At 39.6% G+C, this 15,711-nt stretch overlaps 1 protein-coding gene across 1 annotated transcript in view; it reads right to left on the bottom strand.

Moving 5' to 3' along the window:
* Positions 1 to 3,343: 3,343 nt before the first annotated feature.
* LOC145796241 (uncharacterized) overlaps positions 3,344 to 15,711 on the bottom strand; it is a 99,763-nt gene continuing 87,395 nt past the window's right edge. Inside the window, exons 9-10 of the mRNA XM_082881292.1 lie at positions 3,708 to 3,781; positions 3,344 to 3,593 (exon numbers count right to left, since the gene is read on the bottom strand). Of these exons, the coding sequence (XP_082737418.1) occupies positions 3,344 to 3,593; positions 3,708 to 3,781 (324 nt within the window). The remainder of the gene's footprint in view (positions 3,594 to 3,707; positions 3,782 to 15,711) is intronic.

Genomic DNA, 15,711 nt, shown 5'->3' with positions numbered 1-15,711 from the left:
GCCCTTTTAGACCCCCACGTGGCTTGCCTTAACCAAAGCCACCCCATGCTCTTAAGACAACTTAACCTCCTAAGTAGCCAACACACCTCAATTTTAGCCTATTTCTACCTAAGCCCACACAATTTACTAATTACATGGTTATGCTTTGTTTGGCCTAAAAAAATATATTAATCACATTGTTATGTTTTGGTAATAAAAATGCCCCTAATTTTAAGTTAGACTATATTTTAGCTAGTATAACTATAAAATTAAATATTTTATTTTATTTATTATTTTTTATTTTTAACATAATTGAATGTCAATATATATATATATATTTTAAAACATGATTTGCATAAAATAACTTATAAAATAATAAAATAATTTATGGCAATTGAAGGTATAATATAACTCACTCTGCCATGTGCTTATAGATGTTGAAACCCTTTCAGGCGAATAAACTTAAGAAAGAATGGTTTTACCCCAGACTTGAGATGAACATCGTGTTTTTTGTTTTTTGCTTTTTTTTTCCCTTATGTTTATTTGTAATTATTATCTTACTTATGTTACATAAATCGTACTTTCCATGTACACTCCAGATATTTATCTACATCTTTTATGCCATTCTGTTGCATTATCTAATTTAGTTACTTTCAACTAATCTTAGAAATTTTTGAATTTAACTAGTTGTGATTCCAATCCTAGGCACTGGGGTGGGTCGTGACAAAGTGATATTAGAGCAATGGTTAAAATAAAAAACAAATTGAGGTAGAAGATATGCGTACTATTAAAAAATACGATAAGGAAAATTTTACCTTAGTCATTATGGATATAGTCTTTTATTAGTTTTATAGCTGAGTTGGGCATCCTGTGGTACAGGCAATGTTGGAACTCAATTTTGACGACTCTTTTTGGTACGGGCCTGATCCATCGGAGTTTGAGAGAATTTTTGACAATAATAGTTATGTCCTAGACCTACCAAAAGGAATGTGAGACTCTGAGGAAATAGTTAGACATGCAAACTCGATCCTGAATCGACTGATGGGTAGACCAGTGTACCTACAGGCAGTCCCCACGAAAGTAGATACACAATGGTGGATGATTGATGATATGAGTACACTAAATAGGTTTTTGGGACTGATACGGGTAATAGGCATGGCCTCGGGCCAAGGGTACCCTTGCTACTTAGTGGCACCCTTACCTCTAGAATTCATGGCTCGAAGAGAAAACGCCTTCTTAAGTGATCATATACAAGCAGGAGTCCCTCCCCCACAAAACCTTATTGACTCCCAGATGGTTTATTTTAGTCATATAATGGCACATGTAGAAGTGCCAGTATGTATCACAAGATGCTAGGTGTGGGGTTACACGGCAGACATTCTCATTTACCGAGTGGAGGTAGTGTGGTTATGCTTTGCTATTGAGCTGAGTGGATGGGAGTTCGAGCACAATATACAGCTGCAATACCTGTGGTTGTTTCTAGTTTAAAATCTGAAGAATAAGGTCCTTTCTTTTGGTGTTTTCTTTTTCTTTTTTTCTTTTGATGTACCACGTTTATTAAAACTGTTACTTTATAGCTATGGCTAACGATAGAAATGGTATCGGATCATCATCCAGTGGAACCAATCCAATGGAAAAGATTACGAAAAGTGCGATTGCTAGTTTCTTGCAAGCTCTACAAAAAAAATGTAATCAATGGATTACTGGAACATCGTGAAGAGCCAACTATGATTAAACAGTTCCAAGACCTGAAACCTTCCACGTTCATAGGAGACTCAAACCCATTGCTAGCTGAAGCTTGGGTTAAAGAAATGGAAAAGATTTTTCATGCTCTACCCTACACAGAAGAACAGAAATTGTCCTTTGCTACCTTTACTCTTAAAGAAGATGCGCAAGAATTGTGCCTTCTCACCTTAGAAAAAGAAGAGATCGTGACTTGGGCGAGATTCCTAGAAGTATTCTATGAAAAGTATTTTCCAAAATCACTATGGGAGCAGAAGGCATTAGAGTTCCTACACTTGAGGCAAGGAATAATGTCAGTTGCCGAATACGAAAGTAAGTTCACTTGACTGGCGCGATTTGCGCCGAAGTGGGGTTGGATGCTTAAATCAAAGATAAGATTGAGGTTTTGAAACTACCAGCCTATACAGATGTGGTAAATCGGGGATACATCGCTGAGAAGGGAATTAAAACCGCACGTTCAGGTGGAATTGGTCAAAAGAAGCAGCTTTGGGAACCAATCGGAGGATCTAGGTCAGCCCCATCAAAGAAAATAAATATCGGACCTATTGGTTCAACTGGTTCGACCAACCAAAGTTCTACTATCTGAGGAATAGTATCATTCTGAATTGTCTGAGTTACGAAAAAACTTATCAGGGATAGTGCTATCGGGCAATAGGAACATGTTATAGATGTGGCCAAGTTGGCCATTTGGTGAAAGATTGTCCAAAATTTAGTAACTCTGTGATGGGTACCCCTAAACCAATTTAGAAACCAGGACCAACCACATGAGGGAGGAAGAAACATAAGCCACAAGGGAGAGCTTTTGCTTAGTACTTGGAAACCCTGATGCTACGGAGAACGTTGTGTCAGGTACACTTTCTATATGTGGTTATTCAACTCATATTCTCATTGATTCTAGATTAACTCATTCTTTGCATTCTCCACTCTTTATCCCCAAATTGACATCAACACTTAAACCTTTGTGATATGCATTATCTGTGTCTTTTTCATCTGGTGTTTCCACTCTTTGTACGAAAATATACAAGTCTTATGCCATATCCCTAAAATATGAAACCTTGTATGTGGATCTAATTCCACTCCGCATTAGTAGTTTCGACATAATCTTAGGAATGGATTGGCTAGCTGCCAACCGTGCCTCTATCGACTGTACAACCAAAAAGGTTTTTCTTCGATTACTCAACCAACGCGAACTTGTTTTTGAAGGAACTGGAATTTTTACCCCTCCGTGTTTAATATCCTCCGTGATAGCCTAACAACTTTTGAGAAAGGGTTATTGTGGTTGTATTTGTTATGTAATCGACCCTCAACAAGTAGACCCAACACTTGATTCACTACTCGTAGTTTGGGAATTTTCTGACGTCTTTCCTGAAGACTTACCTGGTACTTTAGTTGACTGAGAAGTCGAATTCACCATCGAAACTCAACCTAGTAAACAACTGATATAAAAAACCCCTTATTGCATGTTGATGGTGGAATTAAAAGAATTGGAAATGTTACTTTAGGAATTGCTCGAAAAGGGTTTTATACGACCAAGTATCTCGCCATGGGGAGCTCTGGTGCTATTTGCAAAGAAAAATGATGGTATGATGAGATTATGCCTCGATTATTGAGAATTGATGTCTTATTTGATAAACTTCAAGGTGCTTAAGTATTTTCGAAGATCAACTTGAGGTTTTGCTACCATCAAGTGAAGGTCGAAACCGGAAGTATTGAGAAGACTGCATTCAAAACACGTTATGGACATTACAAGTTTCTTGTCATGCCATTTGGCGTCACAAATGCTACGACGACCTTTATAGACCTCATGAACTGAGTGTTCAAACCTTATCTCAATGAGTTCGTTGTCTTCATTGATGACATTCTCGTATACTCTAAAACACCAGATGACCATGAACAACATTTAGGAACAATTCTACAGACACTACGTGATCACAAACTTTATGCCAAATTAAAAAAAAAATGCGAATTCTAGATCACTAGTGTACACTTCCTTGGCCATGTGGTTGACAAGAATGGCATCTTTGTCGATCCACATAAGGTTGTAGCTATTATGGATTGGCTACAACCCACTAATGTATTTGAAATTTAGAGTTTCTTGGGATTGGTAGGGTATTATCGACGTTTCATTCAAGATTTCTCAAAGATTGCGTCACCATTGACCCAAAAGATACCATCATTCGAGTGGACAGGTAAACAAGAACGTTGCTTCTAGGGGTTAAAAAATAGACTTGTGACAACACCCCTATTAGCACTCTTTACTGGAACGAATGGATTTGTAATCTACAACGATGCCTCATATAATGGTTTGGGATTCGTACTTATGCAAGATGAGAAAGTTATTGTTTATGCCTCTCATTAACTAAAGACTCACAAAAAGAACTACCAAACTCATGATCTGAAATTGGCTAGCATTGATTTTTGCTCTTAACATTTGGCGTCATTACCTCTATGGAGTAACATGCGAAATTTACACTAACCACAAGAGTCTTAAATATCTTTTTACATAGAAGAAACTAAACATGAGACAATGACGATGGTTAGAGTTTATGAAAGATTATGATGTAAAGATTCTATAGCGATCCAGGTTTTTCCCCAACTTTCCTTGTGTCTGGACTCGGGCTTCGTGGTTGTATGTTGTTGTCTACATCTTGTTTCGATCCTTTAATTCCTTGTATTTGAGTTTTGGGATGTGTTGGGCAAGTTTGGAACAGGTTGGTTGTGAGTTGGTTCAAGTGGTTGCTGCCCAGGTTTTGCATTCTTCGCTTGAGTGAGCCCTGGGTATTTGCATCTTCGCTTGAGCGAGGATTGTGGGTTCTCAGTTTTCTTTTTAGACGCAGCTTCCGCTCGAGCGAGATTTCTTGCCTTGTTTGGTGTGTCTCTTTGCTCGAGCAAGGCTTCTTGCGTTTGAGCGTGCGTCTGCGTCTCTGAAAGACCTGAAGGTTGGTATTCTTTGCTCGAGCGAGCATTCTTGCGCTCGAGCGAGCCCCGTGTTATTTGTTCCTTTGCTCGAGCGAGCATTCTTGCGCTCGAGCGTGCGTCTGCGTTGGTTGGTGTAGACGTCCCCGAACGTCCCGGGAAAAATCCTGTTTTGTTCATTTGTACTTACGACAGTTTGGACTCAATGCCACGGTCCTGTATCTAATCTTGCAGAGTGCAATGCAAGACCGATGAATCATCAAAGAGTCCAAATCTGGCAAATCATTTTGGAAAAATAATTTTTTAGAAAGAAATGCCAAACATGGACTGCTTTGCCAGATATAGAGTCGCCACCTAAATATTTTATTTTGGGGGAATTTAGGAAACCTTGACTCGTGTCTAAGGCCACTTGTCCGTCATCACCAGAGTTGCCTCGGCTCGGGAACTTGGGTACGATTGGGGAAGGTCACTTCGTGAGCACCCTCGCTTGCCCAATCAAAGATCGGCCTCTACTAACCATGATATCAAGTTTTGAAAATATTATGTGTTCTTATTCCGGTTATTAACCTAGAATTACTATGTGATGCGCACAGCATACAAGTATAGACTAGATTGCCTAATTTGGAACAAAGCATCGCATATCCGTTTGTTTTGAAAATGGATTGAAGTTTGCTACTCGCAAGTAGGCTAAAAACACGGGTTTCGACGAATTATTCCAATTCATGCAACCCAACCTTCATCCACAGGCATTCAGGCAATTATATCACGTAAGCAGATAGCCTCATGGTAAGCATGCTATCATGGAAAAAAACACACTCATGTAAGATGCTAAAGCATAAAAACTTACCTAATACTCCAAGCCAAAACAAGAAACTAGTTAGGAATCATGCATGATCCTAGTTCATGTTAAGATGGCTAATGCAACACATGCAAAATGTAACTAAAATAGGCTCGGCTATTCTAAGAATGGCATGTGAAATGTGGTAACTCGATACACGTATTCAAGTTGGAATTGAAACACAATGCAGTTAGCATGATGCGCCGAGCCTGGTACATGCAAAACGGATGAATGATGCAAACATGCGAGCATAAGTATGCTATTTGAAACATGTCCTAAACTAACCATCAAAAGTTAGTAAATAAAAGGGAGAAAGACGTGGGGTTGGAAGACATTCACACACGCACGCACACTTATTACAAATTTGCCCTCTCGACGGCGGGTCCGAAAGAATAATACAAACCCAATAAATAATTAACTACTCTAGCTAATTGATTATTACAGACCCTAAATTAATTAACATATTAGTTACAAAGGGAGGTCGCTGCTGTCCCGCCTCGGAATGCGTGGATGATGTATGCTCGATTCGCCTCGCTCGGAAACCTGTCGCCATGCCACTGTTGCCTCTGTTAGCATTGTTCTGCACCTCTGAGAGCTGTGAAAATACTTGTGATGCTTTTGGAACACTCCCATAGCACCGTGGGATGTCACCGGCCATAATGCAAGTCCACCGGCCACTGGTGTCACGACCCAAACCGGCCCCCATGGGTTAAGGACGTAACCGGCCAGTAATCCTAAGATTACCTACGGCCTCAAACCAAAACAGACTTAACACATCAGAGTAAAGGGGGCCAAAAGGGAAGAAAAAATTTAAAACTTTGTCCATAGAGCTGTGCTTACATGGCACATCAAAACAAACCATACATATGTACGTTAATAACTCACAACAGAAACATAGTGACATAGGTTTTGTACAGACAGGATCATCCAAAACTAAGTCAACCCATAAAATCTATAAGCAGACATATACAAAACTTCGCCAACCTGACAAAATGTAAATACATAACAAAAAGGCAAAGACGGGTCTCATGCGTGAGACACAAGGGCTGACTCTCTCAAAACCTTAGTTGTTCCATACAGACTTCACTGAGGCTGGGTCTGGATTTCTCTTGGCTCACCTACAAATACATGAATGAGCGTGAGCGAAAGCCCAGTGAATAATATCAAATCAAAAACAGAAGTTACATAACAATGTAGAACAACATGTTCTAAACGGCCTTAGGCCCAATTCATATTTCCATTTAACAGATATATAACTATACGAAATTCAAATCAAGTGACTGGAGTTCTAAACATTCTGGCCTTTGGCCCATTTAGATTTCCATTCATGTCAAAACGGCCTTCGGCCCATTCATTTATGTCAAAACGGCCTTCGGCCCATTCATTTCTGTCAAAATGGCCTTCGGCCCATTCGTTTACGTCAAAACGGCCTTCGGCCCATACATTCGTGTCAAAACGGCCTTCGGCCCACTCATTCATGTCAAAACGACCTTAGGTCCATTTATTTCTATCAAAATGACCTTCAGTCCATTTATTCATATCGAAACGACCTTCGGTCCATTCGTTTACGTCAAAACGGCCTTCGGCCCATACATTCGTGTCAAAACGGCCTTCGGCCCACTCATTCATGTCGAAACGACCTTAGGTCCATTCATATATGTCAAAACGACCTTCGGTCCACTCACTTCTATCAAAACGACCTTTGGTTCGTTCACATATGTCAAAACGACCTTCGGTCCATTCATATAGGTCAAGACGACCTTCGGTTCATTCATATAGGTCAAAACGACCTTCGGTCCGTTCTTTTGTTATCAAAACGACCTTCGATCCATTTATGTTTATCAAAACGACCTTTGGTCCATTTATGTTTATTCCTGTCAGACTTTTGTCCACAATCCCAATTAGCGACTCATAAAGCTTATAAGGGAATAATAATTGGACATTCACAATCATTCAAATATCGATATTACTCACAGTGATCGGCTTGTGGATTTGCCCTGGAGCTTGACCCTACATATTTCATGAACACAAAAGGGTCACTAACGGTTCAATCCGTTCTCTAATTCACATATTCCTCTTTAGGCTTTATTCTTAACTCGTTAACTCATTTACAATGCTCAATGCATGCCTAAGAGTGCTTACAAGTGAAAGAGAACAGAAAAATATAACACAGAATGCATTTAAGAGTTTCAAAAAACAGGGTCCCCGCTCGAGCGTGGAATACCCCGCTCGAGCTGACCCTTAAGGCCTGCAAAAGTGCTGGTTACATCAAAAATACGCTCGAGCGTTAAATAGGGCGCTCGAGCGGAAGGCCTGTCAAAATAGCTCCCCCGCTCGAGCGTGAATTACCCCGCTCGAGCGGACATCAAGTCTGCAAAAAGTACTTGGAGCACTCATTTCCCGCTCGAGCGGCAGGTTCCCCGCTCGAGCGGACCTCAAAATTCTGGAAAACCCAGAATTGTGTTCTTGAGCTTCACTTCGACTATCAACCAACAATTTATGCATGTTATGGCTCAAATTACTCATAGACATGTACTAACATGGTACAAGCATAATTTACAACATATTGAAGCTCAATTTCATAATTTACCTGCATGCATGTCTCAAAATATCACAACCTCATCACCAACATGCTCAAATTCAAACATTCAAGACTTATACTCCCATGATTTGTACATGCATGCCCTCTTGACTTCATATTCACTTCAAATAATGTAATTAGTGCTCATTCCCATAAAATTTAACAAAGACCTGCTTGCATGTGGGGTTACACTACCAATCTTTCATAATTTCACAAATTACATGCTAGATTTGTGATTCCATGGGAGTTCATTACATGCATGCACATATCAAGCCTCAATTTCAACAAAATGATCTCAAATCATGCTCTTGATCACAACAACCCTTGAACACACAAGATTACACATTAAACTCATGAATTCAAGAATCAATGCTTACCTAGAGGCTCAATCTTCACAATTATGGCCAAGTCTTGCACCTAGCCTTCCCAATTCACAATTTTGAATCAAAATGCCCAAAGGTGCCTCCCCTCTCTCTCAAAGTCGTCTCTCTCTCTTTTCTAGAGAGTTAAACTTCAGCCAAAATGATATAAGGGTGAGGAATTGATCATAATAAGGCCCCTATTTAGCCCCACTCAACACATTATTTTATTATAAAATATTTGGGCACTTAATTCATCAATTTAATCGATTTAATCTGACCCAAATCAATTTTCAATTAAACTCCACCGTAGGCTCTAAAAATTATGCCAATCACAATGGCGCGATCAATTTCGGGTTCTGTGGCCGATAGGGCCCTCAATTTAATTCCCAAAGTAGTTTACTCAAACAGATATTCCTACAGTGAACAGATAGAATTGCAAAATCACATAATGGCACATAAAGTCATGCTGAACACATAATCATATTCAAATTAAGGACCAATTTAGCATATTACGGAACAGGGGTATCACAGTCTTCCCCCCTTTAGGAAGTTTGGTCCCTCAAACTTATTTCACCCTTAGTCGAACACAATTCGGAACACCTACCATTCAACGGTTCCAATCCTTTTTGATAGCCATTTACTTAGTCTCAAAATCAAGCAACACTCTGTTCTCAATCAGTTAGGGACTTACATTTTCTTCCATACAAGGCTTGTATGGTGTCACATCAATCTAGAGTGTAGGCTGTGGTTGTAAGCAAAGTCTGCCAACAATGGATAGATCTTTCAAATTCCCTGAAAAATCTACTACATAAATTTGGAGTATTTCTCCCAAAAATCTAACAAGTTCTTTTGATCATACATCAATTTGCGGATGGAAAACAGCGCCGAATCATAATTCAGTTTCGTATCAAATTCATAATTTGTCCAGATCATATACAGGAGTCATAAGTCATGATTAAGTTTACGTGATACATTCATTAGCATTAGCAGAACATAACAGAACGGAACAGAACAGAACATATACACGTGAGGTTACGAATAACCAGTTCCATAAGGGAACCTCCGGGTCCGGGTAACATAACAGAACAGAAGCTGAGCCCGCATTGCCTCGTGAAGGCTTTTCAGAATTCAAACACATTTTAGAATTTCTGTCTAAACAATAGATATTGGGACCCCATGTAAATGAGCGATCTTATCGATGTAAAAAGTGGCTAGTCTACAAGCATCATACAAAATTTTATAGGGAGAAATGGGCAACTTCAATAATTTTACCTACAATAGCCCAAATAAGACTTATACCTTGGGTGCTCAAGGTAGCCCCACAACGAAATTCGTAGCCACATATTTCCATTTCCATTTCAAAATGGATAGAGGTTGAGGTAGTCCCGCCACTATCTAAAATTCAACTTCGACCTGTTGGCACCGAAAAATATTTAGACATATTCACCAACTGCCCTCTTCAAGGTAGGTCACCAACATATTTATTTCAATGTCAGCTAACTTCATCACATAAGTTCGGTCTATTCCGTGTCACAAAAGTTCAATTCATTCTTCAATAATTCCCCAATTCACGATCTGATTCGGTATTTAGTCCAGTGACTCATCACAATTATCCAAGGTCAATTAAAAGTCTTCAGGAATATAAGGTGGATCCAGATACTGATTCCCGAAACAACAAAGGTAACATCGAAGTAATTACCCACACAATACACATAGTCCAGACATCCCCATAATACTGATTGTAAGGTACAATAACATCGAAGCAGGCAATTTCTGACATAATACACGTGTTCTCAATTCATTCAACAGTTTACAGTTCACAATTTAGTTCAATATTCAATTCCCTGTTCTATCGAGTCTTTCCACATTATCTGATGGTCATCAAAAGCATAAGGCAATTCATATACAAACCTCCATAATGGCAAGGTAGTATTAAAGGAGTCAATCACATGTTAAGCACAATTTACACATCCTCAGGGCCCCAATTACAGAATATAATGGCGCTGGGCAGGCGTTCACAAGGTGTACTGAATTCGCACACTTATGGATAATCAGGATTTTTCAAAGCTTCTTGGATGTTTATAACCTCTGCATAATACCAAAGGATGACATTCCGGACAAAACAAAGGAATAATCGTCTCGGAATCAAGCACACCCGTTCACGACCGTCGGTGGCCGACTCGAGATCGATTAGTCAAACCCACCCGTACGAAACCGTCGGTGGCAAAAGGTATCTCGATCAAAGGTGCTACATAGGCTTAATGTCCCCTAGCACGAAAGGACGCCCCAAGAATGTCATCAAAACAACCATAATACCACTCACCGTAACCTGATCTTCCAAAATCCGATAACACTGAAGCAACCACTCTCCCATACACAACATATTCTGATCAGTCAAGGACAACTGTTCAGTACTGTTTATAGTCAAATCAATCTGCCATCATCAGTCCCCATAGCATCAAACCAACCAGGATGGGACAATACACAAGCATCGTTCCTTAAGACACCCAATCACGGGATTTGTACAATTCAGTTCATCTATAACACATATGTCCTCAATAGTTGAAGGTTGGTTCTCAATGGTGTTCATAGGTAGATCAATCTATTGATAGCCCACAAAAGGTCTTTCAAATAAGTTAAGTATCCCAAACGAATTCAAGTTTTGGGTCTATCAATTTTTCTGCCAAGAATAATCTGGCTATTTATTCACAAGCAATTCTTAATCCCCTTTTTACAAAATCAAATTAGATAGAGGGTCTTATCGGTCGATCCAAGCAACGGTCTTGCCAGATTAGATCGAACAAAGGTTCCATCAAATTATATCAAATGAGGGTTCCATCGGAACAATATCAGGCAAAGGTTCTATCGGATCGAATCAGATAAAAATTTTCTCAAATAGGGCACATTCGATTCTGTAAGGCATACTTCGTTTGCTTAGGTACATGGTTGATAGTTTCTCAACTGCCCTAAGTTCATCAGTTCTCAAAGCCATATCAGAATTATTCATCACAACTGTTCATATCAAAGCATTTCAAGTCATGTACAATATGGCATCGACTACATAAATTTGGGGGTCGTTGCATAAGCGTGCAATTATTCAGATCAAGAGGTATGTACTATAATCAATACAGCAATTCCCAAACAAGTCTTATATACGAGAACATGGTGCATAGTAGCACATTAAACAGAGTTCCTTGGTTGTACATAAGATAGGGTCTGTTACGCAAAAGTTCCAAATTAGTCACAAAATGTAGGTTTATGAGTCGAGCCCAGTATAGTCACATAATCCAGTCAATTTTCTACCAATCAAAATGCATGGTCTCGCAATTATAGAGTTCATCATTTAGGGCGCTCAACTTGGTCACACGATTACAGAATCATAATTCCAGTGGTTTAGTCAGTGAAGACGGTAACACAATAAATCACCCTGAGCATAGGTGTAGATATATATGTGCATGTGCAGAGTCAATCAATATCCCAAAACGTATTTCACAAATTTCCCAAACGGGGCATATACCTCCAATGAATACAGTCTCGATCATGTGGGTCTAACCAATCTAGATACACATGCAGTAGATATGAAATATATGCCGATCCGAATCAAATAATATCCCAAGCGAAGATGTACAAACGTACTAATTCAAAATTAATCAACACATAAGCATTCATTTGTAAACAGTATAGATACCTGGGATAATGGTTACAACATTCTGAGTGCTTTCTGGGATGAGTGTGATTACTCCATCCTGAGTAGCAATTCCTACCACTGGTATGGATTTAGCCAAGGCAGAGGATTCATTCACATTTCGTTCAATCTGGGGACAGTTCCTTGCCGTATGGTCCATTTTACCATATCTATAACGAGCCCCAGAAGTCTGATAACAAACTCCTCGGTGTTTCTCACACCGGTGGTGGCAAAGGTTCTTGCCATAGCGGCAACTGACGCTGTTGTCTCAAGATCTCTGCCAATTCTTGTACTACTCTTTCCGGACTATCAAGTCGGGCTGTGGAAGAACCTTCCAACCCGTATGCCCTTAATTTGCCCATACTCTACACAAATTCTTATCAAACTTTACCAAATACTGGGATGCCCAATACGAAATTAAACACAAAATCAAATGAGTACATTCGCACATAGGCACATTGTTATATTCTCCTTTCACATATCGTACGCAATTAATCACTTACGTAACAGATAATTACATATTTATCAAATATCGCATGCTGAACATTTACTAAGTAAGTATATACTCAAATCATGTTCATATTTCAAATAGACACCCGTAGGCAGAATTGAATGCACACAATCAACTTTTCATGTATGTGCATTATAACAAAACAAACTTGTTGTACACATTAGTGTAACAATTTATATCTCATATTCGAATCATGTGTGGTACTTCTTTTAGCGTGACATATCATGTTGGTCAAGCATATCAACATATCTCATACATAGGCCACGGTATTATTTCCCCCGGGCGAGGGCCTGTGCCACGGTATTATTTCCCCCGGCTAGGGCTTCATGACCATAAGCCACAATATTATATCCCCTGGGCGAGGGCCTCCGCTAAGGATACCACAATTATGTTCAAGGAGAATTTAGGAAATCATTCATTTATACCAAACATAGCATTACACTTAATACAGAGATTCACAAGTATGCATATACCAGAGAGCATACGTATTCCAAAGGTTTACCATGCAAGCAATTTACAAATTATAGCACATGACTGTTCATACCAAAACACTTAAGCATATTCTTGATGCTTTCAGATTTATATTTATCACGTGAATGCATCCTAGATCTTTTCTAGATGCTTATTGCTCTCTTGGACAAGTGCGTGAGTTATTAACTCGTGCTCCGATACCACTCTGTCACGACCTGAACCGGCCCCCATGGGTTAAGGACGTAACCGGCCAGTAATCCTAAGATTACCTACGGCCTCAAACCAAAATAGACTTAACACATCAGAGTAAAGGGGGCCAAAAGGGAAGCAAAAATTTAAAACTTTGTCCATAGAGCTGTGCTTACATGGCACATCAAAACAAACCATACATATGTACGTTAATAACTCACAACAGAAACATAGTGACATAGGTTCTGTACAGACAGGATCATCCAAAACTAAGTCAACCCATAAAATCTATAAGCAGACATATACAAAACTTCGCCAACCTGACAAAATGTAAATACATAACAAAAAGGCGAAGACTGGTCTCATGCGCGAGACACAAGGGCTGACTCTCTCAAAACCTTAGTTGTTCCATACAGACTTCACTGAAGCTGGGTCTGGACTTCTCTTGGCTCACCTACAAATACATGAATGAGCGTGAGCGAAAGCCCAGTGAATAATATCAAATCAAATACAGAAGTTACATAACAATGTAAAACAACATGTTCTAAATGGCCTTAGGCCCAATTCATATTTCCATTTAACAAATATATAACTATACGAAATTCAAATCAAGTGACTGTAGTTCTAAACATTCTGGCCTTTGGCCCATTTAGATTTCCATTCATGTCAAAACGGCCTTCGGCCCATTCATTTATGTCAAAACGGCCTTCGGCCCATTCATTTCTGTCAAAATGGCCTTCGGCCCATTCGTTTACGTCAAAACGGCCTTCGGCCCATACATTCGTGTCAAAACGGCCTTCGGCCCACTCATTCATGTCAAAACGACCTTAGGTCCATTTATTTCTATCAAAATGACCTTCAGTCCATTTATTCATATCGAAACGACCTTCGGTCCATTCGTTTACGTCAAAACGGCCTTCGGCCCATACATTCGTGTCAAAACGGCCTTCAGCCCACTCATTCATGTCAAAACGACCTTAGGTCCATTCATATATGTCAAAACGACCTTCGGTCCACTCACTTCTATCAAAACGACCTTTGGTTCGTTCACATATGTCAAAACGACCTTCGGTCCATTCATATAGGTCAAGACGACCTTCGGTTCATTCATATAGGTCAAAACGACCTTCGGTCCGTTCTTTTGTTATCAAAACGACCTTCGGTCCATTTATGTTTATCAAAACGACCTTTGGTCCATTTATGTTTATTCCTGTCAGACTTTTGTCCACAATCCCAATTAGCGACTCATAAAGCTTATAAGGGAATAATAATTGGACATTCACAATCATTCAAATATCGATATTACTCACAGTGATCGGCTTGTGGATTTGCCCTGGAGCTTGACCCTACATATTTCATGAACACAAAAGGGTCACTAACGGTTCAATCCGTTCTCTAATTCACATATTCCTCTTTAGGCTTTATTCTTAACTCGTTAACTCATTTACAATGCTCAATGCATGCCTAAGAGTGCTTACAAGTGAAAGAGAACGGAAAAATATAACGCAGAATGCATTTCAGAGTTTCAGAAAACAGGGTCCCCGCTCGAGCGTGGAATACCCCGCTCGAGCTGACCCTTAAGGCCTGCAAAAGTGCTGGTTACATCAAAAATACGCTCGAGCGTTAAATAGGGCGCTCGAGCGGAAGGCCTGTCAAAATAGCTCCCCCGCTCGAGCGTGAATTACCCCGCTCGAGCGGACATCAAGTCTGCAAAAAGTACTGGGAGCACTCATTTCCCGCTCGAGCGGCAGGTTCCCCACTCAAGCGGACCTCAAAATTCTGGAAAACCCAGAATTGTGTTCTTGAGCTTCACTTCGACTATCAACCAACAATTTATGCATGTTATGGCTCAAATTACTCATAGACATGTACTAACATGGTACAAGCATAATTTACAACATATTGAAGCTCAATTTCATAATTTACTTGCATGCATGTCTCAAAATATCACAACCTCATCACCAACATGCTCAAATTCAAACATTCAAGACTTATACTCCCATGATTTGTACATGCATGCCCTCTTGACTTCATATTCACTTCAAATAATGTAATTAGTGCTCATTCCCATAAAATTTAACAAAGACCTGCTTGCATGTGGGGTTACACTACCAATCTTTCATAATTTCACAAATTACATGCTAGATTTGCGATTCCATGGGAGTTCATTACATGCATGCACATATCAAGCCTCAATTTCAACAAAATGATCTCAAATCATGCTCTTGATCACAACAACCCTTGAACACACAAGATTACACATTAAACTCGTGAATTCAAGAATCAATGCTTACCTAGAGGCTCAATCTTCACAATTATGGCCAAGTCTTGCACCTAGCCTTCCCAATTCACAATTTTGAATCAAAATGCCCAAAGGTGCCTCCCCTCTCTCTCAAAGTCGTCTCTCTCTCTTTTCTAGAGAGTTAAACTTCAGCC

Source organism: Camellia sinensis, chromosome 7 (genome assembly GCF_055761805.1).
Source record: "Camellia sinensis isolate YWXY chromosome 7, ASM5576180v1, whole genome shotgun sequence".
NCBI classification, from domain to species: domain Eukaryota; kingdom Viridiplantae; phylum Streptophyta; class Magnoliopsida; order Ericales; family Theaceae; genus Camellia; species Camellia sinensis.
The sequence above is the reverse complement of the archived record's forward strand: the minus strand, read 5'-3'. Positions and strand labels throughout refer to the sequence as shown.